General features: G+C 41.9%; 1 protein-coding gene across 1 annotated transcript in view; it reads left to right on the top strand.

The window, feature by feature from the left end:
* The window catches only part of LOC128702037 (nephrin-like), a 406,265-nt gene that overhangs the window by 228,665 nt on the left and 149,805 nt on the right, over window positions 1-27,795 (top strand). Inside the window, exons 4-6 of the mRNA XM_070101415.1 lie at window positions 1,630-1,809; window positions 14,204-14,356; window positions 18,857-19,036. Of these exons, the coding sequence (XP_069957516.1) occupies window positions 1,630-1,809; window positions 14,204-14,356; window positions 18,857-19,036 (513 nt within the window). The remainder of the gene's footprint in view (window positions 1-1,629; window positions 1,810-14,203; window positions 14,357-18,856; window positions 19,037-27,795) is intronic.

Genomic DNA, 27,795 nt, shown 5'->3' on the forward strand with positions numbered 1-27,795 from the left:
GAATTTCATAAACACTGCAGGGAATTTCATAAACACTACAGGGAATTTCATAAACACTACAGGGAATTTCATAAACACTGCAGGGAATTTCATAAACACTACAGGGAATTTCATAAACACCTCATACATCAAGGGTAGTTCGTTTTTCCTTTTTTTTCCCTGCCGCTAGTAACACGCTTACCATTTTTTGTGTTAGAATAATGGAGGTAAAATTATGTTGAAGAGACGATGCGTTTACTATGTTCCAGCTTAAATGTTTTCATGACTGTGTATTAATCACCATTTAAAGTAGGGAATGTTTACTGTAGAAACGTTTCGCCACATAGTGGCTTCATAAGTCCATAGAAGAATGAAAATTAGAGAGAGTTTGAGTAATCAGTCCCTCACCCTACAGCAACTGCGTGGCGATACATTTTCTTAATAAAGATACCCAAGGTTTGCACATGTGTCTAAATTATCAGCTTGTCGGTTCTCTCAGCCGTTTATCTACAGTTACGAATTTAGTATCAGAATTCCTTCTGTCCCGAGCACCTTGATTAGCAGTGCGATTGTAGCTAATAGTTTTTACTGTATTAACTAGTACTTAGCAGTATATTAAGTATTTGTACCTAGCTAACATCAAGTGACCGAACTTGACTAACATTCAGTGACTGATGTGACTGAACCTGACTAGCATCATATAAATTACCTTGACTTACAAGATTTAGCTGATTGATATATATATATATATATATATATATATATATATATATATATATATATATATATATATATATATATATATATATATATATTTATATATATATATGTCGTGCCGAATATGTAAAACTGGTCAATTAGCAAGAACTCATTTAAAATTAAATCCTTTCTAAAATTTTCTCTTATACTTTTAAAGATATGTTTTTTTTCATTAATTTTAATGTAAAAATTTTTAATTTTGCTCCAAAAGAATCTTAGAAAACTTACCTAACCTTATTATAACAAGAACAATTTATTTTAGCCTAACCCAACTAAATATATTTTAGATTTGTTTACAGTAATTTAATACTAAGCAAACACAGTGAAATATATTTTTTTCGTTAGGTTCAGAATGATTTTGGCGAAATTATTGCATACACAAATTTTAGCTTGTCCTATATGGCAAGATGAGCGTTGCTATTTAAGCCAAGGTCGCAAGTTCTGCCTATTCGGCACGACATATATATATATATATATATATATATATATATATATATATATATATATATATATATATATATATATATATATATATATATATATATATATATATAGAGAGAGAGAGAGAGAGAGAGAGAGAGAGAGATTCAATGTTATATTTTAATGTTAGTTGATGTTAGTAGGCGCCAAATGCTAGGTAGTTCCTATTATATCCCGGGAATTAGGTGATATATGTTAAGTGGTAGGTGTTATATGGTAGGTGGTAGATGTCATATGCGAGGAAGTAGGTGACATATCCTGGGTGGGTGGTATTATGCCAGGTGATAGGTATTATATGCCAGGTAGTAGGTGACATATGCTAGGTGTTACATGCTGGGTGGTTGGTGGCAGGTGTTACATGCTAAATGTTATACAGTAATGTCTTAATAACACAGGTGTTTATTTTTACAGGTTTCGAGCGTCAGGTACCGGGGTACCCGAGGTACACCTACTCAGGTGACCCGGCGCTAGGGGAGCATCACCTGGTCATCAGCGGAATCACTATTACTGAGGACGGAGAGTATCAGTGCCAGGTGGGACCCACCCAGACTAACCCACCCATCTGGGCTGCTGCCAACGTTACTGTGTTGGGTGAGTTGTGCTGGAGAGAGATGGAGAAAGACAGGAAAGTGAAGGAGAGTGAGGAAGGGTGAGGGTGAATGAAGGTGAGGGAGAGTGAAGGAGAGAGAGAGGGTGAGGAAGAGTGAGAGAGGGATGAGAGTGAGAGATGGTGAGAGAGAGTGAGATAGGGATGAGTGAGAGAGTGATGATGGGTGGGGGAGAGAGAGAGAGAGAGAGAGAGAGAGAGAAAGAAGAAAGCAAGGATGAGTATCTTCCTACAGTATTACACATGAGTCCTTCACGTAAAGCGCTAAACCTGTGTGGTTCCTTCGGGATTGAACCTCCATCTGCCTGCTTCTAGAATAAAGCCACTAAAATGCCTTGAACTCGCTGAAGGGCTCTTAATCCGAGGAACTGGCACTGCACTCTCCTTATCATCACCATTGATTTCCCAGGCCTTGTATGGCCCCTACTATCGAGCTTTTCTGGGGAAGTGGAGAAGAATTCTTCCTCCGTAAGCCATGTGTGTCGTAAGAGGCGACTAAAATGCCGGGAGCAAGGGACTAGTAACCCCTTCTCCTGTATACATTACTAAAGTAAAAAAAGAGAAAAATTTTCTTTTCTTTTTGGGTCACCCTGCCTCGGTGGGATGCGGCCGGCTTGTTGAAAGAAAGAAAATAATATGATTTCGAAATTCAGGTGTTACGATTAACCAGATTTTTAATTCTTCTTCATCTTCCTTGTTTCTTCTTCGTCTTCTTCCTCTTCTCCGTCTTTCTTCTTCTTAATAATAATAATAATATTATTATTATCATCACGTGTACAGCAGGAATGGTTGAATTCACGATTGTTTCTATATTGGGAGGCGAACACGCTACTCTAGAATCAGTAAGAGGAGGAACTTTTACTGTGGTTGTGGGAACTTTCACTGAGGTTGTTGGAACTTTCATTAAAGTTGTGGGAACTTTCACTGAGGTTGTGGGAACTTTCACTGAGGTTGTGAGAACTTTCACTGAGGTTGTGGGAACTTTCACTGAGGTTGTGGGAACTTTCACTGAGGTTGTGGGAACTTTCACTGAGGTTGTGGGAACTTTCACTGAGGTTGTTGGAACTTTCACTGAGGTTGTTGGAACTTTCACTGAGGTTGTGGGAACTTTCACTGAGGTTGTGGGAACTTTCACTGAGGTTGTTGGAACTTTCACTGAGGTTGTTGGAACTTTCACTGAGGTTGTTGGAACTTTCACTGAGGTTGTTGGAACTTTCACTGAGGTTGTTGGAACTTTCACTGAGACTGTAGGAACTTTCACTTAGGTTATGAAAACTTTCACTGAGGTTGCTGGAACTTTCTAAGAGCAACATAACCTAGAGCTTTAAAAGAAATACAGTAAGTAATTCCTCTATATAAATATAATTTTACATAGACTACAGTTGCTACTGTAAGAGGACAGGTGCTTACGTGCAGCCGTTCCCTGGGGTCCTGCAGACTCCAGTATGAGCCTGAAGTACACAGAGTCTTGAACGATTCCTATGGTGTCGAAACGCTAGGAGCTCATATGCTGCGGCAGTTATTTGGTTGATGTGCCCCTCAGGGGATGTGCTAGGTATTATACTCATCTCCAAGATCTTTTTTCTTGAGTGAGGTTTGCAGTCTTTGGGCCCCCTCCCCCCTAGTCTGTACTCTGTCTGCGGTCTTCTTTGCCCTTTCCAAATTTTCATGTCTTTGCACTTGGTATGGTTAAACTCAAGAATCCAGTTGCTGGACTAGGCTTGCAGCCTGTCCAGACTCCTTTGTAGTCCTACCTGATCCTCATCCACTTGAATTCGTCGCATTAGCTTCCCATCGTCTGCAAACAGGGACACCTCCGAATCTATCCCTTCCGTCATGTCATTCATATATACCAGAAACAGCGCTGATCCCTGTGGAACCCCGCTTGTCACAGGCGCCCACTCTACCACCTCGTCACGTATCATGACTCGTTGTTTCCTTCCTGTTAGGTATTATCTGATCTATTTCAGTGCCTTTCCTGTTATTCTTGCCTGCTCCTCTAGTTTTTGCAGTAATATCTTGTGTGGAACTGTCGGAAGCCTTCTTATAGTCCAAGATAACCGTCTTATTTCTATCACCTTGTCGTAAAACTCCAGCAGGTTTGTGACACACGCTTTTCCTTCCCTGAAACCGTGCTGGATATATATAACCTCATTCCTTTCTAGGTGCTCCACCACTCTTCTGATAATCTTCTCCATGACTTTGCATATTATACATGTCAGTGGCACTGGTCTGTAGTTTAATGTTGTCTGTCTGTTTCCTTTCTTAAAAATTGGGACTACATTTGCTGTCTTCCACATCTCAGGCAGTTGCCCTGTTTCGATAGATGTGTGAAGATTGTTCTTAGTGGCACACACAGCTCCTCCGCTCCTTCTCTCAGGACCGATGAAGAGATGTCCGGTCCCACCGCCTTTGAGATATCACTTAGCAGCCTCTTCACCCTCTCCTCGGTTGTGTATTGTGTCCAGCACTTGTTGGTGTACCCAACCTTTCCGGCTTTCTGGAGTCCTTTCTGTTTCTACTAAAAATGCTTACTTAAATCTCGTGTTGAGGTCTTCACATACTTCTCTGTCGTTTCTTGTGATCTCTTCTGTGTGTGTACTCACCTAGTTGTACTCACCTAGTTGTTGTTGCACGTGTCAAGTCACGTGTCTTCACTGGTCGTAACTAGGTCACTCTCCCTGCTCCATGAGCTTTATCATACCTCTTCGTAAAGCTATGTATAGATCCTGCCTCCACTACATCACTTCCCAGACCATTCCACTTCCTGACAACTCTGTGACTGAAGAAATACTTCCCAACATCCTTGTGATTCATCTGAATCTTCAACTCCCAGTTGTGACCCTTTGTTGTCGTGTCCCATCTCTGGATCATCCTGTCTCTGTCCACCTTGTTGATTCCTCTCAGTATTTTATATGTCGTTATCATATCCCCCCCCCCACAATCTCTCCTGTCCTCCAGTGTCATCAATATTTGTGTGTGAGTAACGTAGACTTGTAAAATTATTTGCTTTACCTCACTCTCCAAAACACACCCGGTGTAATTTATCAGCGCTAACACAGCGTGTAGCATTCCATGTTGAATCACACACTATACATCTCAAGACTGGCTGTGAAGTCTTACAGCTCAGTGTATATGTAACTTCTCGAATGCTGTTTCTGACAGCCTCTGCTGTAGTGCTGTTTGTATATATTTATATTTTTTTCCAGCTCTCTGGGTTCAGTCTTCAAGGTTATTTCTGACCACAGTTTTGTAATGGGTTGTTAACATGACTCACGAAAGCGTAATGACAGGATTGTAGGGCTGTGTTATGTAGGGCTGTGTTGTGTAGTGTTGTGCTGTATTGTGTAGCGCTGTGTTGTCTTTGGTCATGTTGCGTTGTGTCGTGTCGTGTTGTGTTGCGTTGTCCTCTCTTTTTTTTATGTTGTGTTGCGCCGGCCCTTTTTAACCGCTAATGGCAACACAACTGCCGCTTTAACTAGCGCAATAGAGGAACGATAACGCTGTGAGCAGCAATTGCGTTTTCATGTTCTTTACCACAAAAGTGGAAGAGAATTAACAATTTTACACCAGAATTCCTTCAGTTGCTATTATTTCTTTTGTTGGTTCTGTTGTTATTTGTATTTTTATTTCTTGGCTTTTTGAACGTACCATTCTGTGTTCTGTGGAAAGTTCTATGTGCTGTGGAAAGTTTTGTGTGCTGTGGTAAGTTCTATGTGCTGTGGAAAGTTGTGTGTGCTGTGGAAAGTTCTATGTGCTGTGGAAAGTTCTATGTGCTGTGGAAAGTTCTATGTGTTGTGGAAAGTTCTATGTGTTGGGAAAAGCTCTATGTGCTGTGGAAAGTTCTGTGTGATTGTCCTTAAAGGCACTGTTGTTCCATGTGCTGTACTCACCTGTATGTCGTTGCAAAAGTCGACTCCCGCCTCTTAAGTCGCCGCTTACCAGATTCACTGTCTCTAGCCTCGTGGGCCCTGTCTTACCTGTTCTTAAAACTATGTATGAATCTGCCTCCGCCACCTCATCGTTGAGGTCGATCCACTTCCCAACCACTCAGAGGCTGAAGAGGTACTTTCCTGACGTCCTTGTGACTCACATGTGTGTGCCTCCGAGCTGTGCACTCGAGGACCAGTTTTCCTTGTCTATTCTCTCAATTCCTTTGAGTATTTTATATGTTATTATCATGTCTCCTTTGGTAATTCTCTCCTCCAGTGTAGTCGGCTTCAATCCTTTTAGCCTCTCCTTGTACCTCATACCACTTATCTCTGGAACTAGTCTTGTTGCATACCTCTGCACTTCACCCAGTTTCTTAACTCGCTTCTTTACTGTTCCATGTATTGGTGAGAGCGACCTGCTCACACTACCATCAGTTTTCTATCAAAGATAAACCATTATTGAAGGTAAAGAAACTAGTTGCAAACGCGAAGCTTCGTTAATGAAATTTTTTTAGACACCGGAAGCTTCAAGTCACTCATTTATCAGTTGTTTTCTAGAAAATTAAAATATATGGGCTAGAAGTGCTGGTGAAGAAAGAGTAAACATTGAACCTGGATTACCTGGAGTTAGTTCCGGGGGTCAACGCCCCCGCGGCCCGGTCTGTGACCAGGCCTCCTTAGGTCAGTGTCCCAGGATGCGACCCACACCAGTCGACTAACACCCAGGTACCCATTTTACTGATGGGGAACATAGACAACAGGTGGAAAGAAACACGTCCAATGTTTCTACTCTGGCTGGAAATCGAACCCAGGCCCTCACCGTGTGAAGCGAGAGCGTTAACCACCAGGCCACCACCAGCTCAACATTTTCCTGTTGTGAAACTGGAGCTGTTTAATTTTGCTATTGAAATCTTTCACATGGTTGTTGTTATGATTTCTGTCATTACAGTGACCCTGCCTTACGAAGCATAATGACTGACCTGTATGCAGGTCGTAATGTGAATGTTAATATTCAACTTATTTCTGGATAGGTTTACCACCGACAAGGTAAATCCGAATCTATCTTATGATTTTATCAGGGAATTATCCCAGAAAGATTGAGAGTTAACAGCCGAGCTCTTAAAGATAGCCAGTGTGTAGGATAATGACTCGCTGTTAGATATGCTGAGTCTCAGATAGTGTTTTGTTTGTCAGTACACAAATAACCCGCACATAGGGGACAGAAAAGGTTATGACAACGTTTCGGTTCGAAACGTGGGTAGAGCTTTTTCCTCTCTTTTGTGCGGGTTATTGGTGAATTGTTCCAATCACGATATTGTTCCTTTTGTTCTTAATGTTCGCAAAGTTGTTTTGTGAGGCAGGGATGAGTAATCGTCTGTTCCTCTAAATTCTCATTATCCTTATTGTTCCTACCTCTGCTCCTCATTTTCTTTATTACATCAACTCCACACATTCCGAAGGTAAACACTATGGTAACTAATAACATTTTCCCCTTTTTCCAATTTGATTACGACTTCCCAGCAGGTTTCCCAATCGTAACATTGCAATCCAGTTTCATTTACAGGATGTCTACGATGTCTTCAACCTTTATTCCTTGCACGTATCAGAGTTAGTTTTACGTAAATGTATTAACCTTAACTATGTGGTCCATGCCTTGGCTTTTTACCAGTTAGAGGAAAGAAATTTCAGGCCTAATCATAATATTTCTACTTAATATTTGCTAAGTTGACAGTTGAATGAGCTGGAATGGCTTTCCATGTAAAAGAATTTTGGACAGTTACCTTAATTACATATTCCTGTTCCACTTTGTTATGGTGGGAAGCCTAAATGCGGTTGGCATCACGCATCGCAAAATATTTTACAGATATTTCCATGTGGACGAAAGTATATACAGTCGCTGGCAGATGTCCTTAGCCTGATGAACACTTATTCCACGTTACTGGAGGCCATAGCTTAATGAACACTTGTTCCACGTTACTGGAGGCCATAGCCTGATGAACACTTATTCCACGTCACTGGAGGCCATAGCCTAATGAACACTTGTTCCACGTTACTGGAGACCATAGCCTAATGAACACTTATTCCACGTTACTGGAGGCCATAGCCTAATGAACACTTATTCCATGTTACTGGAAGCCATAGCCTAATGAACACTTATTCCACGTCACTGGAAGCCATAGCCTAATGAACACTTGTTCCACGTCACTGGAAGCCATAGCCTAATGAACACTTATTCCACGTCACTGGAGGCCATAGCCTAATGAACACTTGTTCCACGTCACTGGAGACCATAGCCTAATGAGCACTTGTTCCACGTTACTGGAGGCCATAGCCTAATGAACACTTGTTCCACGTCACTGGAAGCCATAGCCTAATGAACACTTATTCCACGTCACTGGAGGCCATAGCCTAATGAACACTTATTCCACGTCACTGGAGGCCATAGCCTAATGAACACTTGTTCCACGTCACTGGAGGCCATAGCCTAATGAACACTTGTTCCACGTCGCTGGAGGCCACAGAGATCCTGTCTTGTAGGGAAGAATCAACACAATTCGGAAAACTATTACTGACTGGTTAATGAGTTAGACATGTGTAAGTCCTGGGTAATTTGATTTTTGAAGACGTTTGGCCAACCAACGGCTTTATCAGTGTGAAACTGATGCTACCAATAACTGGCAAAACGTCTTCAAAGTGAAGATACACAAGAGTTGCACATACGTATAATTCAACAGTTTGCATTGTACACCATAAATATAATGATACCATAAATATAACTGATAAAACTTACGTATTTCTAAACGCCAAACATAGTGTAGCCTATTATGTGAAAAAACTTATGAAGCAATAAATTACGGAACAGTGTTTCACTTCCTGTAGAGCTTCATCAATGATAGAGCTCCATACAAAGAGCTTGATCATCAGCTTGTTATTATGGTCATAGCTGGGAACACTTGTTCGTCAAGATAAGTTGCTGGCTCCTCTGAAATTTGATCACGGGCGGACCTACATTTCGGAGTCCGTGAAGCTTCAACTGTTATGGGGGGCCCTGAAGCTTGAACTTTTATGGGATCCCTGAAGCTTGAACTCTTATGGGGTCCCTGAAGCTTGAACTCTTATGGGGCCCCTGAAGCTTGAACTGTTATTGGGGCCCCTGAAGCTTGAACTGTTATGGGCGCCCTGAAGCTTGAACTGTTTTGGGGGCCATGAAGCTTGAATTGTTATGGGGGCCCTGAAGCTTGAACTCTTATGGGGCCCCTGAAGCTTGAACTGTTATTGGGGCCCCTGAAGCTTGAACTGTTATGGGGGCCCTGAAGCTTGAATTTTTATGGGGGCCCTGAAGCTTGAACTGTTATGGAGCCCTGAAGCTTGAACTGTTATGGGGTCCCTGAAGCTTGAACTGTTATGGGGGCCCTGAAGCTTTAATTGTTATGGGGGCCCTGAAGCTTGAACTGTTATGGGGGCCCTGAAGCTTGAACTATTATGGAGGCCCTGAAGCTTGAACTGTTATGGGGGCCCTGAAGCTTGAACTGTTATGGGGGCCCTGAAGCTTGAACTGTTATGGGGGCTCTGAAGCTTGAACTGTTATGGGGTTCCTGAAGCTTGAACTGTTATGGGGGCCCTGAAGCTTGAACTATTATGGGGTCCCTGAAGCTTGAACTATTATGGGGTCCATGAAGCTTGAACTATTATGGGGTCCCTGAAGCTTGAATTGTTATGAGGTCCTTGAAGCTTGAACTATTATGGGGGCCCTGAAGCTTTAATTGTTATGGGGTCCCTGAAGCTTGAACTGTTATGGGGTCCCTGAAGCTTGAACTGTTATTGGGTCCCTGAAGCTTGAACTGTTATGGGGGCCCAGAAGCTTGAACTATGGGGTCCCTGAAGCTTGAACTATTATGGGGTCCCTGAAGCTTGAACTGTTATGGGGTCCCTGAAGCTTGAACTGTTATAGGGGCCCTGAAGCTTGAACTGTTATGGGGGCCCTGAAGCTTGAATTGTTATGGGGGCCCTGAAGCTTGAACTATTATGGGGTCCCTGAAGCTTGAACTGTTATGGGAGCCCTGAAGCTTGAACTGTTATGGGGTTCCTGAAGCTTGAACTATTATGGGGTTCCTGAAGCTTGAACTGTTATGGGGGCCCTGAAGCTTGAACTGTTATGGGGGCCCTGAAGCTTGAACTATTATGGGGTCCCTGAAGCTTGAACTGTTATGGGGTTCCTGAAGCTTGAACTGTTATGGGGGCCCTGAAGCTTGAACTATTATGGGGTTCCTGAAGCTTGAACTATTGTGGGGTCCCTGAAGCTTAAACTGTTATGGGGGCCCTGAAGCTTGAACTATTATGGGGTCCCTGAAGCTTGAACTATTATGGGGTCCCTGAAGCTTGAACTGTTATGGGGGCCCTGAAGCTTGAACTGTTATGGGGGCCCTGAAGCTTGAACTATTATGGGGTTCCTGAAGCTTGAACTGTTATGGGGGCCCTGAAGCTTGAACTATTATGGGGTCCCTGAAGCTTGAACTGTTATGGGGTTCCTGAAGCTTGAACTGTTATGGGGGCCCTGAATCCTGAACTGTTATGGGGTCCCTGAAGCTTGAACTGTTATGGGGTCCCTGAATCTTGAACTGTTATGGGGGCCCTGAAGCTTGAACTATTGTGGGGTCCCTGAAGCTTGAACTGTTATTGGGCCCCTGAAGCTTGAACTGTTATTGGGGCCCCTGAAGCTTGAACTGTTATGGGCGCCCTGAAGCTTGAACTGTTATGGGGCCCTGAAGCTTGAACTGTTATGGGGGCCCTGAAGCTTGAACTGTTATGGGGTCCCTGAAGCTTGAACTATTATGGGGGCCCTGAAGCTTGAACTGTTATGGGGTCACTATGGCAACCAGCAGCTGCTAGTCTACATGATACTTTAATAAACATTTAATTTATATTTTAATTATTTTGTTCTGAATTATGCTATATTATTATTATTATTATTATTATTATTATTATTATTAAAAAACTCCTTCTCATACAGCTGATTCAATTTTTTAAGCAATGTGGAGTAACGTCGCTTCTGGGGCCCCTTTGGGATTAGGGGCCCTCCGCTCTCTGTCTTTCTTGTGAGAACGTTTCGCCAACAAGTGGCTTCCTCAGTCCGAAAAATGGTATGGTAATACCGACAAGATGTGGAAAGAGATATTTTTTGCACAGGTCAGGATATTAATTATAGGAAACGTTTCGCCACGAGTGGCGAAACGTTTCCTTTAATAAATGTTCTGAACTGGATATAAATGTCTTCTCCAAAATTTCCTCAGTCCGATACAGACATGAATGGTGAAAGATGACGAGGAGGTTTGAGGTAATCAGTCCCTCAGCCTAGAGTCAATATGTTCAGTCCATCAGTCTTCATCAAAAACTAATCAAAATCTATTAATAATAATAATAATAATAATAATAATAATAATAATAATAATAATAATAATAATAATAATAATAATAACTGATCAAATGAACACAACTACTCAAGGCTGAGGGACTGATTACCACAACGTTATTCCCATCTTCCACGATTCATCTCTGCACCGGACTGAGGAAGCCACCTATTGGCGAAACGTTTACACAGTAAAGATACCCATGTGTTGCACAAGTGTCTCAGTCATCAACTTGTCGATTCTCTGAGCCAATCATCTGCAGTTTCTCTGCAGGACGCACAGATGGAACGGTAAATAAGGTTTGGTTACTGATACCACCGAATTATTCTTGTACCTCGCCCTGCATTTTCTCCCATGGTTTTGTTTGTACCACTTGTGTGCGTGTGTGTGTATGTGTGTGTGTGTGTGTGTGTGTGTGTGTGTGTGTGTGTGTGTGCGTCTACCCCAGCAAAAACAAACACACAGAGTAATTGTTTACTGAATGCGTTATGGATGTTTTAGTAATTAAAATAGTTGTCCAGGGCCGTGCATTCCAAGCTGATCACGTCGGTTGTGGTGATTATTATTATTATTATTATTATTATTATTACTGCTTCTTTGACCAGTCTACTGACTCGAAGAGATGTCAGGGACATCATCTGCACCACTGCAAAAGCAGTGGGATAATAATAGCAGTAATAATATTTTGTTTTAAATAATAATAATAATAATAATAATAATAATAATAATAATATTTTTATCATTATTATTATTGTTGTTATTGTAATAAATTAATTAAAATAATATTATTATTATTATTATTATTATTATTATTATTATTTTAATTATTTTATTATAATAATAATAATAATAATAATAATAATAATAATAATAATAATAATATTATTATTATTATTATTGTAAATTAATTAAAATAATAGTAACAATGATAATTAGCGGACAGACGAAGGAAGCTTCACTATTCTTGTTCTTAATAACCATAAGGAGCTTAGAGCCTCGTAAACTAGAGCAAAATAGAGTCATTAGGGTCCCTGGTACTCTGATATATATACAGACTCTAGAGTGTAGGCTATACCGTCACTCTACTAACACATCCGCTGTTTACTCCAGAGGCAGAGTTGTCCAGAAATGAGGAAACACATGTACCGTCATTCACTCAGTTGCTCTCTAGCTTCTGGTAATTTTTTTTTAACTTTCTACTGAGTGGACGATGGTCAATACCGTTCAGGTGATGAATAAAACATATGCAAAACATATGTATCATAAAGATACTTGTAGCACATGTGTCTTATTCACCGTAAGGTGTTGATCAAATGACCACAAGCTTCACTGAGAGGATCTAAGACATGGCCACTACCTCCACTGACAAGATCTGATAAATGGTCAAAAGCTCCACTGAGATCTGACAAATGGCCACAGGCTCCACTGAGATGATCTAAGAAATGATGACAAACTCCACTGAGATCTGATAAATGGCCGCAAACTCCACTGAGAGGATATTATGGGCCTGTTGACTTGCTGCAGTGTTCCTCCTTTCTTATGTTCTTAAATGGCCACAAGATCTACTGAGGAAATCTAAGAAATGGCCACAAGCTCTACTGAGGAAATCTAAGAAATGGCCACAAGCTCCACTGAGAGGATCTAAAAATGGTCACAGGCTCCACTGAGAACATCTCATAAATGGCCCTAAGTTCCATTGAGAAATTTCTTCATTTCTTCTGGCAAGATATCACCACTGTAATCTTTTTCACTGTACACTGTAAGCTTTTCCACAGTACGCCTGCAAAATTTTTCACTGTAGGCTGCAAACTTTTCACTGCAGAAAATACAACAGTGAAAACACTGCTGGTGCTGGCACTCACAAGTGCCAGCAGGGAAAGTTATCATGGAGACCAGTGTCCCTAAAATAAGCCAGCACTTTAAGTTTAAAGTTGTTCAGAACTTGCGTTCTCAAGTTACTGTCGTTGAGGGTAAGAGACAAACAACTTAATTAACTTAATCTGTATAAGAATTTGCATAACAGTAAATAACTTTTCTTAAGAAAGGATCGGATCTTAATACCCTTAAACTGTCCAAACAGATCTATGTTCACATATTTTCAAATATAACAAATAAAAGTAGATCAAAGTTTCTTTTACACGTTTTCAAATGCAAAAAAAAAAAAAAAAAAAAAAAAAAATACGTTTCTTTACATACTTTCAAATGTTGAAAAAACGCAGATCTACGTTTAGACAGTTTAAGGGTTAAAGTGATTTTCTGTAATAAGATATTCAGAGCTGTAACACTCTGTGTTTTTGGGTTAGATTAGGTTAGGTTAGGTTAGGGTAGGTTAGGTTAGGTTAGGTTAGGTTAGGTTAGCTTAGATTAAGGTAGGTTAGGTTAGGTAAAGGTAGGTTAGGTTAGGTTAGGGTAGGTTAGGTTAGGTTAGGGTAGGTTAGGTTAGGTTAGATTAAGGTAGGTTAGGTTAGGTTAGGTTAGGTTAGGCTAGGTTAGGCTAGGTTAGATTAGGTTAGGTTAGGTTAGGTTAGGGTAGGTTAGGTTAGGTTAGGCTAGGTTAGGTTAGGTTAGGTTAGGTTAGGTTAGATTAAGGTAGGTTAGGTTAGGTAAAGGTAGGTTACGTTAGGTTAGGGTAGGTTAGATTAGATTAGGTTAGGTTAGGTTAATTTAGCTAAGTTTCGTCAGGAAACAGGTCCAAATGTCTCTCGAAGCAAGTTTGAGGTATAAAATGACCTGATACCTGGAGCTTGTAGTGACATGACCCAGGTCTTCCACTGGTTTACAGGTCCAGTCTTTAAAAAGTTACAGATGACATGAGTTTGGAAAGACACCTGAGCAAATACTAGGGCATATGTATTATAAAACTGTTTCAGTCTTGTGACGCTGAGAAGTGATTAAGGTCCCAAGATCAAGAACTTTTTCTAGTTATGTGTCCTAGTGTTTGCCCACACGTCTTTCTAAAGCAACTTGTTGGTATCTATTGCCAAGGTTCTTACCACAGATGCCACAATTTGATGTTTTATGGTGGTGGTTTTCAACAGTGCCGCCGAAGAGCGTGGAGTTCTCTGGGTGGAGAGACGGGTCGGTGGTGGAGGTGGTGGCTGGTGCCACGCTGACTCTGGAGTGCCTGGTGAAGGACGCTCGCCCGGCACCCAGTGTGTGGTGGTACAGAGATGGTCTCCAGCTGGACCAAGGTGAGTGACACACTTGGTTTGTGTATGTATGTGTGTGTGTGTGTGTGTGTGTGTGTGTGTGTGTGTGTGTGTGTGTGTGTGTGTGTGTGTGTGCGTGTGCGTGTGTGTGTTTTGGTAATGTAGAGTGAATTAGATAGATACCAATATGTACCTAAACATGGATGAAGATACCAGTGTGAATGTGTGTGTGATAGAGAAAGAGAGAGAGTGAGAGAGAGAAAAGAGATACACAGGCTGTCACAGGACCAAGGTAAGTGATATACCTCCACGTAGACTGCTTGTGGAGGCGGGTATTCAAACAGGAGGAGGCTGAAATTAATCCTTGAGCATACATCTGCCACGAGTGTCCTCGCAACATGAAACAAGCTTAGTTCGTTAGGCTCATGTTGTTTGTAGGATGAATGGCTCAGGTGCTAAGGTGACATGTACATTGTGTGGCCTCTTGAGGCGGGACAGTGTGTCGTGGGGTCGAATTCTGGCCTGCCGCAGTTTGGTAAATGATTCTAAAACCATTTGCTTTCGTAGATGGCGAGAATATTTTGAGGAATTTTTAAATGTTGAGGAAGAAAAGGAGGCGGTAATTTCATGCACTGGCCAGGGAGGTATACCATCTTTTAGGAGTGAAGAAGAGCAGAATGTAAGTGTGGGGGAGGTACGTGAGGCATTACGTAGAATGAAAGGGGGTAAAGCAGCTGGAACTGATGGGATCATGACAGAAATGTTAAAAGCAGGGGGGGGGGGACATATTGTAGGAGTGGTTGGTATTTTTGTTTAATAAATGTATGAAAGAGGGGAAGGTACCTAGGGATTGGCGGAGAGCATGAATAGTCCCTTTATATAAAGGGAAGGGGAACAAAAGAGATTGTAAAAATTATAGAGGAATAAGTTTACTGAGTATACCAGGAAAAGTGTATGGTAGGGTTATTATTGAAAGAATTAGAGGTAAGACAGAATGTAGGATTGTGGATGAGCAAGGAGGTTTCAGAGTGGGTAGGGGATGTGTAGATCAAGTGTTTACATTGAAGCATATATGTGAACAGTATTTAGATAAAGGTAGGGAAGTTTTTATTGTATTTATGGATTTAGAAAAGGCATATGATAGAGTGGATAGGGGAGCAATGTGGCAGATGTTGCAAGTATATGGAATAGGTGATAAGTTACTAAATGCTGTAAAGAGTTTTTATGAGGATAGTGAGGCTCAGGTTAGGGTGTGTAGAAGAGAGGGAGACCACTTCCCGGTAAGAGGGCTTTGACAGGGATGTGTAATGTCACCATGGTTGTTTAATATATTTATAGATGGGGTTGTAAAGGAAGTAAATGCTAGGGTGTTCGGGAGAGAGGTGGGATTAAATTATGGGGAATCAAATACAAAATGGGAATTGACACAGTTACTTTTTTCTGATGATACTGTGCTTATGGGAAATTCTAAAGAAAAATTGCAAAAGTTAGTGGATGAGTTTGGGAATGTGTGTAAAGGTAGAAAGTTGAAAGTGAACATAGAAAAGAGTAAGGTGATGAGGGTATCAAATAATTTAGATAAAGAAAAATTGGATATCAAATTGGGGAGGAGGAGTATGGAAGAAGTGAATGTTTTCAGATACTTGGGAGTTGACGTGTCGGCGGATGGATTTATGAAGGATGAGGTTAATCATAGAATTGATGAGGGAAAAAAGGTGAGTGGTGCGTTGAGGCATATGTGGAGTCAAAAAACGTTATCTATTGAGGAAAAGAAGGGAATGTATGAAAGTATAGTAGTACCAACACGCTTATATGGGTGTGAAGCTTGGGTGGTAAATGCAGCAGCGAGGAGACGGTTGGAGGCAGTGGAGATGTCCTGTCTAAGGGCAATGTGTGGTGTAAATATTATGCAGAAAATTCGGAGTGTGGAAATTAGAAGTTGTGGAGTTAATAAAAGTATTAGTCAGAGGGCTGAAGAGGTGTTGTTGAGGTGGTTTGGTCATTTAGAGAGAATGGATCAAAGTAGAATGACATGGAGAGCATTTAAATCTGTAGGAGAAGGAAGGCGGGGTAGGGGTCGTCCTCGAAAAGGTTGGAAGGAAGAGGTAAGGGAGGTTTTGTGGGCGAGGGGCTTGGACTTCCAGCAGGCGTGCATGAGCGTGTTCGATAGGAGTGAATGGAGACGAATGGTATTTGAGACCTGACGATCTGTTGGAGTTTGAGCAGGGTAATATTTAGTGAAGGGATTCAGGGAAACCGGTTATTTTTATATAGTCAGACTTGAGTCCTGGAAATGGGAAGTACAATGCCTGCACTCTAAAGGAGGGGTTCGGGATATTAGCAGTTTGGAGGGATATGTTGTGTATCTTTATACGTATATACTTCTAAACTGTTGTATTCTGAGCACTTCTGCAAAAACAGTGATTATGTGTGAGGTGAAAGTGTTGAATGATGATAAAAGTATTTTCTTTTTGGGGATTTTCTTTTTGGGTTAACCTGCCTCGATGGGAGACGGCCGACTTGTTAAAATATATGAATATATATATATATATATATATATATATATATATATATATATATATATATATATATATATATATATATATATATATATATATATATGTATGTCGTGCCGAATATGTAAAACTGGTCAATTAGCAAGAACTCATTTAAAATTAAGTCCTTTTTGAAATTTTCTTTTATACGTTTAAAGATATATTTTTTCATTACTGTTATTGTAAAAATTTTTAATTTTGCACCAAAAAGAATCTTAGAAAACTTTTCTAACCTTATTATAACAAGAACAATTTATTTTAGCCTAACCCAACTAAATATATTTTATATAAGTTTACAATAATTTACTACTAAACAAACACAGTGAAATATATTTTTTTCGTTAGGTTCAGAATGATTTTGCCGAAATTATTGCGTACACAAATTTTCACTTGTCCTATATGGCAAGATGAGCGTTGCTATTTAAGCCAAGATCGCAAGTTCTGCCTATTCGGCATGACATAATATATCTATATATATATATATATATATATATATATATATATATATATATATATATATATATATATATATATATATATATATATATATATAGTTTTTTTATTATCACAATGGCCGATTCCCACCAAGGCAGGGTGGCCCGAAAAAGAAAAACTTTCACCATCATTCACTCCATCACTGTCTTGCCAGAAGGGTGCTTTACACTACAGTTTTTAAACTGCAACATTAACACCCCTCCTTCAGAGTGCAGGCACTGTACTTCCCATCTCCAGGACTCAAATCCGGCCTGCCGGTTTCCCTGAACCCCTTCATAAATGTTACTTTGCTCACACTCCAACAGCACGTCAAGTATTAAAAACCATTTGTCTCCATTCACTCCTATCAAACACGCTCACGCATGCCTGCTGGAAGTCCAAGCCCCTCGCACACAAAGCCTCCTTTACCCCCTCCCTCCAACCTTTCCTAGGCCGACCCCTACCCCGCCTTCCTTCCACTACAGACTGATACACTCTTGAAGTTATTCTGTTTCGCTCCATTCTCTCCACATGTCCGAACCACCTCAACAACCTTTTATATATATATATATATATATATATATATATATATATATATATATATATATATATATATATATATATATATATATATAAGTCCAGTACTAAGTTAAGGTATGCTAAGAGTCCTTACGTCTCAACCTGCCTGGGAATCGAACCTAGGTTTTTTAGTTGTTAGCTGAAAACACCACCATCATCGTTCTGTGACTGAGATATCCTGGTAGAATGATGATATTTTGTATTTATGCTGTGAATGATGCATGCCTTTAGAATGTTAAATTGTGTATCTGGTGATAATATCATTTGTGACGTGTGTATGTACTGACAACTGATATCCACTACCACAGAACTTTCAGAGGAGGTTTCTCCACCACTGAGAACTGTTTTCCACCACCAAGACTGACAGTTGATGGTTCTCCAACACTAACCACTAATCTCCACCACCACAGAGCTGAAGGAGGATGGCTCCCCCAAACTCAATACTATCCTCCACCACTACTACAGGACTGTTGAGGAATGGTTCTCCAACACTAACAACTAATCTCCACCATTACAGAGCTGACGGAGGATGGTCCTCCAACACAAAGAACTCTCCATCATCTCAAGGCTGATGATGTTTCTCCAACAGTGAAAACTTTTCTCCAACAACAAAGGATGGATAGTGGATGGCTCTCCAACACTAACAACACTTCTCCACCAACACAGGAGTGATGGAGGATGCTCCAACGCTAAGCACTGTTCTCCACCACAAAACTGATGGAGGATGGTGGTCCCCTCAGCACTAACCACTAATCTCCATTACCACCACAGGGTAGGTGGAGGATGGTCCCCAGCACTAACCACTATTCTCCACCACCACCATAGTGTAGGTGGAGGATGGTCCCCAGTACTAACCATTATTCTCCACCACCACAGGACTGATGAAGACTGGTTCCACAGCACTAACCACTATTCTCCACCACCACCACCACAGGGCAGGTGGAGGAGAGAGTGGAGGTGTCGCCCCTGGCTAGACGCTGGAACGTAAGAAGTCGTTTTGTGGTCAGAGCCAAGGCTGAAGACGACGGTAAACTGTACACCTGTGAGGCCGACCATCCAGCTCTCAGGGGCACTTCAGACCCCCTCCTGGCCTCCATCACTCTCTCTGTCCTCCGTGAGTACCTCTACCTTACTATCAGGGGAGCTTAGACCCCCTCCTGGCCTCCATCACTCTCTCTGTCCTCCGTGAGTACCTCTACCTTACTATCAGGGGAGCTTAGACCCCCTCCTGACCTCCATCACTCTCTCTGTCCTCCGTGAGTACCTCTACCTTACTATCAGGGGAGCTTAGACCCCCTCCTGACCTCCATCACTCTCTCTGTCCTCCGTGAGTACCTCTACCTTACTATCAGGGGAGCTTAGACCCCCTCCTGACCTCCATCACTCTCTCTGTCCTCCGTGAGTACCTCTACCTTACTATCAGGGGAGCTTAGACCCCCTCCTGGCCTCCATCACTCTCTCTGTCCTCCGTGAGTACCTCTACCTTACTATCAGGGGAGCTTAGACCCCCTCCTGACCTCCATCACTCTCTGTGTCCTCCGTGAGTACCTCTACCTTACTATCAGGGGAGCTTAGACCCCCTCCTGTCCTCCATCACTCTCTCTGTCCTCCGCGAGTACCACTTTCTCACTCTCGGAGGAGCTCTGACCTCCATCACTATCATCCCTATATAATTATAATAATTATAATAAAAATTGTAGTCTCCTCCGTCAGTTTTCCTCCTACGTCAATATTTTAATTCTTCTTACAACGACTCCAGATACGCTGTTGCTGGTGCCAGTATTAACCTATGAATATATGTTTTCATACTTTTGTATACTGATTCTCTCTCTCTCTCTCTCTCTCTCTCTCTCTCTCTCTCTCTCTATCTATCTATCTCTCTATCGGCCAGCACCACTGTATCATCTGCAAACATCAACTTCCATTTTATATCAGATTCATTACCTTTCATAGCCACACCTCCAGACATTGTATAACCTCTACTGATTTAGCGGGGATAGAGGAAGTTTTGAGTGCTGGGGGCTTGAACACCCAGCAGGCTTCTGTGAGCACATTAGATCTGAGTGAATGGAGACAAGTGAATTTTATGGCTTGACGTGCTGTTGGAGTGTGAACAAGGTAACATTTATGAAGGGTTAAGGGAAACTGGTTAGCCAGGCTTGAGCCCTGGAGGTGAAGTACAATACTTGCACCCTGAAGGAGGAATTGGGATGCTGCAGTAGTTCATATTATCTGAGCTGCGATGTCATCATAATTCTGTCAAGACAGGTGCTGAATGATTGACAGTGAATGAACTTCTTTTGGGTCATTATACCTCGAAGTGAAGGGCAGTACGTGCACTCTGAAGGAAGGGTAGAGATGTGTAGACGGAAGGGTCATCTAAGTATGATGTCAGCACGCTTACGGAAAGACGGTGATTGAGTGAATGCTAGTGGACGCGTTTTCTTCTTTGGGTCACGCTACCGTGGCGGGAGACAGCTGTTGATTTAAAAAAATAAAGTACAAACACAGTCTACACATGATAATACACGTTTAACACCAGTATTTTCAGTAATGAAGAATAAGACACATGTGCAACATCTGGTATCTGTATTTTAGACGTATCGCCATCCAGTGGCTTTTTCAGTACAAATTCAAGGATATAATAGAAAGAATGTAAAACTATATACAAAAGACGAGGTAAAGTTGGTAAAGAGTTGGTAAAGAGTACCGTAGTCTTGAGGAATCTGAAGCACAGGCAGGAAGATTGGCGCTTATATTCTGGTGTCTGGCGAGGGACATGCAGCAGACGGAGGCATTGTCATTGGTAGGTGGGATTTCCCAGTGGAAGTAGGTTATACCCAAGGGATGAACCAGTAGTAGTTAAGTTGGTTGATGTTCTCTGAACCAAGATTCCATGATGTTGCTGTGTCTGGCAAGTTATACATGAATGGTTATACAAATAGTGAGTACAGATAGGAAACTCATCTGTCTGGCGTTCAGCAAACGGAGGATTAAGCCTCCACCATGTCTTGCGCTGAATAACTCGCATGGATTTAGCATTTAACATGAATTATTATTATTACGCATGCGTTGTTAGTTTCATCCCTCCTGTTGGCATATTTATGTTTCTGAAAGTGTGTTCGAAAATCTCTGCAGGTTTATCCGATGTAGAGCTTATCGCATCCACCACACGGTATGCTGTATACTCCTGCTGTGCAAATAGTTCTGAGTTTAGGGCTTCTGGTTATACCTTTTGAAAATTTTTGCAGTAAGGACTGCTACATCCAGATGTTGGCTTTTCGAAGAATCTGGGCGATGGTAACTCCAGTCTGATCATTGTGAAGGACCAGTCGTCTATCAGTGTATTTTGTTTGGGTGTGCTGTTATCTGTATGCCTTTTATTTACGAGTATAGATAAATCCACGAGATAGGTTGGTAGATAAATGGTTCAGAGAACCGACAAGTTGATAAATTAGACACATGTGCAACACTTGGGTATCTTTATTGATTGAACATTTCGCCACACAGTGGCTTCATCAGTCCATACAAAGGAGAATGGTGAGAACAGAGGGAGTTTGAGATAATCAGTCCCTCAGCCTTGAGTCAATGTAATTAGTCCATCAATCTTGAAAAGAACCCAAGATTAATGGACTGATGGATGGATGGATGGACTTGAGGCTGAGGGACTGATTATCTCAAACTCCTTCTGTTCCTTACCATTCTTCTTTGTATGGACTGATGAAGCCACTGTATAGCGAAACGTTTCCTCGAAGATACCCAAGTGTTGCACTTGTGTCTAATTTATCAACGAGAAGGGTTGAGTTTTGGTAGGACTTGCGCTTGAGTTAATAGGGTTATCAAAGCTTATCCCTTGGGTAACACTGATAATGGATTGGGCGAATATTTTTTAGTGGGTTTGGGCTTGACAAGAACCTGCCAAGTGTGGGCCAGTAGGTCCGCTGCAGTGTTCCTCCTTTCTTATGATCTCATCTCTTTTCTTGGCGAATAAGATATCCATTCTTCTGGCGTGAATTGTAGGGAGGATTCAACCCTGTTAAGTGAGTCTCCGAAGCGAATAAGGTTGAAACCACTCAAATGATACGTCGTGGGACATCTTTAAAAAGGTCTCTCTTAAGGTGTTCCAAATAGATATTCGCTTAAACACCACTGAGGGGTTACCCCATAGCCATTCCATATTTTTGTTTATAAAAGTTATTGCTGAAAACGAAGAAACTAAACCTGACACAGGCTTCAGCAAGGTCAATGAAATCCTGAACAGAAGGAGGAGAGTTGAATGCTGCACTGACGAAGCTACGAACAAAGAACAAAAACATTTACTTGATTGACTGAGACCAGTGTGAGGACAGGATCACGTCTACACTCCAGAGTTTTTTCATTTCAAAGACCACAATGATGAGTTAGAAACGTCTCCAGAATGTCGAAATGTTGTGTTAATCTCCAGGGTCTATTACCTGGGCCTTACCTGGACCTCAGCAATGAGAGTGGCTACTCTCACCGCTGGGCAACGGCGACCAGTGCCCAGAATGTCGAAAGTGAGAAGAACATTTCCCAACTAACTCACAATACTGTGGCTGGAACAATTCACAACTAGTCCACAATACCGTGGCAGGAACAATTCATAACTCACAATAACATGGCTGGAATAATTCCTCATTAAGCCACGATACCATGGCTGGAACAATTCACAATTATCCCACAATACCGTGGCTGGAACAATTCACAACCCCGAATGCCATGGCTGGAATTATTCACAACTCATAATACCGTGGCTAGAACAATCCACAACCCACAATACTATGGCTGGAACAATTAACAACCCACAGTACCATGGCTGGAATTATTCAGAAGTAACCCACAATATCATGGCTGGAACAATTCATAACCCACAATATCATGGCTGGAACAATTCATAACCCACAATATCAAGGGTGGAACAATTCATAACCCACAATATCATGGCTGGAACAATTCATAACCTACAATATCATGGCTGGAACAATTCATAACCCACAATATCATGGCTGGAAAAATTCATAACCCACAATATCATGGGTGGAACAATTCATAACCCACAATATCATGGCTGGAACAATTCATAACCCACAATATCATGGCTGGAACAATTCATAACCCACAATATCATGGGTGGAACAATTCATAACCCACAATATCATGGGTGGAACAATTCATAACCCACAATATCATGGGTGGAACAATTCATAACCCACAATATCATGGCTGGAACATTTCATAACCCACAATATCATGGCTGGAACAATTCATAACCCACAATATCATGGCTGGAACAATTCATAACCCACAATATCATGGCTGGAACAATTCATAACCCACAATATCATGGGTGGAACAATTCATAACCCACAATATCATGGGTGGAACAATTCATAACCCACAATATCATGGGTGGAACAATTCATAACCCACAATATCATGGGTGGAACAATTCATAACCCACAATATCATGGCTGGAACCACAATATCATGGCTGGAACAATTCATAACCCACAATATCATGGCTGGAACAATTCATAACTCACAATATCATGGCTGGAACAATTCATAACCCACAATATCATGGCTGGAACATTTCATAACCCACAATATCATGGCTGGAACAATTCATAACCCACAATATCATGGGCCCACAATATCAAGGGTGGAACAATTCATAACCCACAATATCATGGCTGGAACAATTCATAACCCACAATATCATGGCTGGAACAATTCATAACCCACAATATCATGGCTGGAACAATTCATAACCCACAATATCATGGCTGGAACAATTCATAACCCACAATATCATGGCTGGAACAATTCATAACCCACAATATCATGGGTGGAACAATTCATAGCCCACAATATCAAGGGTGGAACAATTCATAGCCCACAATATCAAGGGTGGAACAATTCATAACCCACAATATCATGGCTGGAACAATTCATAACCCACAATATCATGGCTGGAACAATTCATAACCCACAATATCATGGGTGGAACAATTCATAACCCACAGTATCATGGCCGGAACAATTCATAACCCACAATATCATGGCTGGAAAAATTAGAACAGAAACATTTAGAATTTTCGGTCAGTCGTAAAATTGGGTGGAAATGTACTTCAGGTAACAGTGAAGGAAAGACATTGTATCGATCATTCATTTATTAAAACGACGTTTCGCTCAGCACAGAGCGAAATGTCATCTCATAAACCTTTGTCGACGACGTGTTATTTTTTCATCACCTGTCACTTCTTCACCACCTGTTACTTCACCACCTGTCACTTCTTCACCACCTGTCACTTCACCACCTGTCACTTCTTCACCACCTGTCACTTCTTCACCACCTGTCACTTCTTCACCATCTGTCATTTCTTCACCACCTGTCAATTCTTCACTACCTGTCACTTCTTCACCACCTGTATTTTTCACCACCTGTCACTTCTTCACCACCTGTCAATTCTTCACTACCTGTCACTTCTTCACCACCTGTCACTTCACCACCTATCACTTCTTCACCACCTGTATTTTTCACCACCTGTCACTTCTTCACCACCTGTCACTTCTTCACCACCTGTATTTTTCACCACCTGTATTTTTCACCACCTGTATTTTTCACCACCATTGTCACTTCATCACCACCTGTATTTTTCACCACCTGTCACTTCTTCACCACCCGTATTTTTCACCACCTGTCACTTCACCACCTGTCACTTCACCACTATCATTTCTTCACCAGCTGAGACGTAACAATAGTCCAGGAGGGTCTCATAAACGTCTAAATTTATTGATTTATTTACAATTTGTGAATTAGTTGAGTATTACCAATATAAAAACATAACTTTTATCTCTGTTTTGTCCTTAATCCTAAATCTATGTAGATCAAGGATTCAAAGAAGCAACACTGATAAATTAGACACTTATGGAACACTTGGGTATCTTTATGAAGGAACGTTTCGCCACTCAGATATATAATGAGGAAGCCACTGTGTGGCGAAACGTTTCCGTAATATATTCAGGTGTTGCACATGTGTCTAATTTATCAACTAAATCTGTCTATCTCTACTGTGTTTGTCACTCGCAATTTCCTCATTTCCTACACGGGAAGGATAGGGTGCCTTGCTGCCCTCTCTTTTCTTGGATTAAACCTGATTGCTTCCCATTTACCAGGCTCAGAATTACCCTTACAGGTTTAGTAATTCGCTATAATAATAATTAATAATAAGTTTAATAATAAAAATCGGAGGATCGAGCCTCCAGCGAAACACACTCACATGTGTGTGTGTGTGTGTGTGTGTGTGTGTGTGTGTGTGTGTGTGTGTGTGTGTGTGTGTGTGTGTGTGTGTGTGTGTGTGTGTGTGTGTGTGTGTGTGTGTGTCTGTCCTCTGCCATTGTCAGGTCACAAGTGGGATGAGAAGAGTAGTGAAGGGCTAAAGTCATTACTGCAGGGAGAAGGGGAAACACTCAAGTGGTGTTAGCAGTAGTAGTAGTAGCAGTGGTGAAGGTGGATGTAGTTAACGTTACGATAACAATCCCTCTAACTCTTACACCTGATTTCATTTTTTCAAAGAATTTATTTTGATCACAATTTTCCTATACCTAAACACTATGGCACAGCATATTGTGCTACCTTCAAAGGAGATGGTGGGGCGGCGGTGGGTGATGGTGGCCCACTTGGTCGCACTGGTGATGTCGGTGGTAGTAGCAGTGTTCCTGGCCATACCCTTGTTGCAGTACACCACTAGTGACCAGGTAGCGACGACCCGTGACCCTTCCTACCACTACCTGGTCTTGCTGGTCACTCACGTTCTCCTGGCTGCCTACTTTCTGCTGCCACTCATAGCCTACAAATGGAAGGTTTGGTGGCTTCTGTGGGTGGTGGCGGTGATGACCTTCCTAGCCGTGCTCTTGCTGGTGTGTTCATTCCTTGTTCTGCTGGTGTCCAGTGGAACATGCTTGTACCACTCCCTGGACAGGCAGGCCTCCGTTGTCGAGGGTACGTTTGACTTCGGTAACAACTGCTCCGATTTCATTTGCTTCGTGAGAGTTCCTGCCTCAGCGATGCCGCCCTCGTGCGACACCATCCATGATTTCAGGGATATGGAGAAGAGGTGGCTGGGGGAGCAGCAGCAGTGGCTGCTACAGAGTCTCCTTTACCCCATAGCCTTCATTTTCTACATCTACCTCCTGCTGGTGCTCCTTCTCACCCTCCTGCACTCCACAGACTTACTGGCCTGGGAAGCAAAGTTACAGGGACTCCACCGACGTCAGTGGCTATCTCTGAGGTCGCATCCGTGACCTATTCCTGACCCAGCCTGACCCGCCCCATACATGTGACCTCCTAAGAACATGTGCAATTAATGTGACAATTTATTGTGGCAACGTTTCGCTCTCCAGGAGCTTTGTCAAGCTCCTGGAGAGCGAAACGTTGCCATATCTTATCCTTGCCGTCGTCGCGATATGAATGGACGGTGGCTGGAGCTTCCTCCAATTTGTATGTTGAATGATCCACATGGGTTTAGCGCTTCACGTAATAATAATCACACTTCACATTTTGCTACCTTCTTTTTTTTATCGTCAAGAAAGTCTTGGAACAACGTTTCTTCCTTCATAATCACTGTGACCAAACATTCCGACCATTCTAAGACTTCATTTCTTGCGAAACGTTTCAGCAATAAAGGCGCTGCATGACCCTTGTAGGTTTAGCGCTTCTTTTTTATAATAATAATAATAATTTCAGCAATAAAAATACATAAATGTTAAGCAATGTGCCAGTTGATAAACCCACGAGGGTCATGCGGCGCTGCTCCGACAAGTTGAAAAGTAAGACATATCTTGAGGCTGGGGGACTGATCACCTCAAAACTACGTCTTCAAAGGTGATGGACTGATTACCTCGTCTCTGCATCTCGACTACTTATGCTTCCTCCTCTGTACGCGACTGAGGAAACCTGTTACATAGGCGAAACGTTTCGGAATAAAGATACCTAAATTTTGCACGTGTGTCTTGTCAGTACTGCGTACCACTAATGTGATATAGGTTATGTTGGTTGTGTGGGCCAGCGGGCTACTAATAGCTACAGCCTGGTTGAACAGAACACCAAATGACAGAGCTACAAGCTCTCGCCACACTTAATAACTCTTGGAAGCTCTCGTCACTCTTAGCAGCTCTTAAAAGCTCTCATCGCACTCACAATAGTATCTGATGTTAAAGCTTCCATCTCTCTTATTACCAAACGGAGGATCGAGTCTTCACTAGTTCATGCGAAGCTCGCCAGGTCCTGATCCACCGTGAGTCCTGGTTATGTACCGGGCTGTGGGGGCGTTGACCCCCCTTAATTCCCACCATATAGGTAGGTCTGACCCCCTCCATTACCATCTCCCTCAGTGACAACCTTCAAGGGGCCTTGATGCCAATATAAGGTTCTTGATTACTGAAATTCTACCTTCAGAAGAGAAACAGATGAAGTATAAGGTCAGAAAGAATAAGAAGGCACAATACCGTGACTGGAACAATACACACAAATAACCCGCACATAGGAGAGAGAAGCTTACGACGACGTTTCGGTCCGACTTCGTCCACTAAACGCTTGGTGAGCCAGAGAGGGTACTGAGACAAACTCATTGAGCCAGATTTTTTATCATGGGGAGCGCTAAACGAGTAGGATTATACAGCGCACGTGGGGGGGGGGGAGGTGGAAGGCATTCAGGCTTAATTCAGGGAATAAGGAAAAAAGGCACAATACCGTGACTGGAACGATACACAAATAACCCGCACATAAAAGAGAGAAGCTTACGACGACGTTTCGGTCCGACTTGGACCGTTGACAAAGTCACACTGTCAATG

This window comes from Cherax quadricarinatus, chromosome 77, assembly GCF_038502225.1.
Source record: "Cherax quadricarinatus isolate ZL_2023a chromosome 77, ASM3850222v1, whole genome shotgun sequence".
NCBI classification, from domain to species: domain Eukaryota; kingdom Metazoa; phylum Arthropoda; class Malacostraca; order Decapoda; family Parastacidae; genus Cherax; species Cherax quadricarinatus.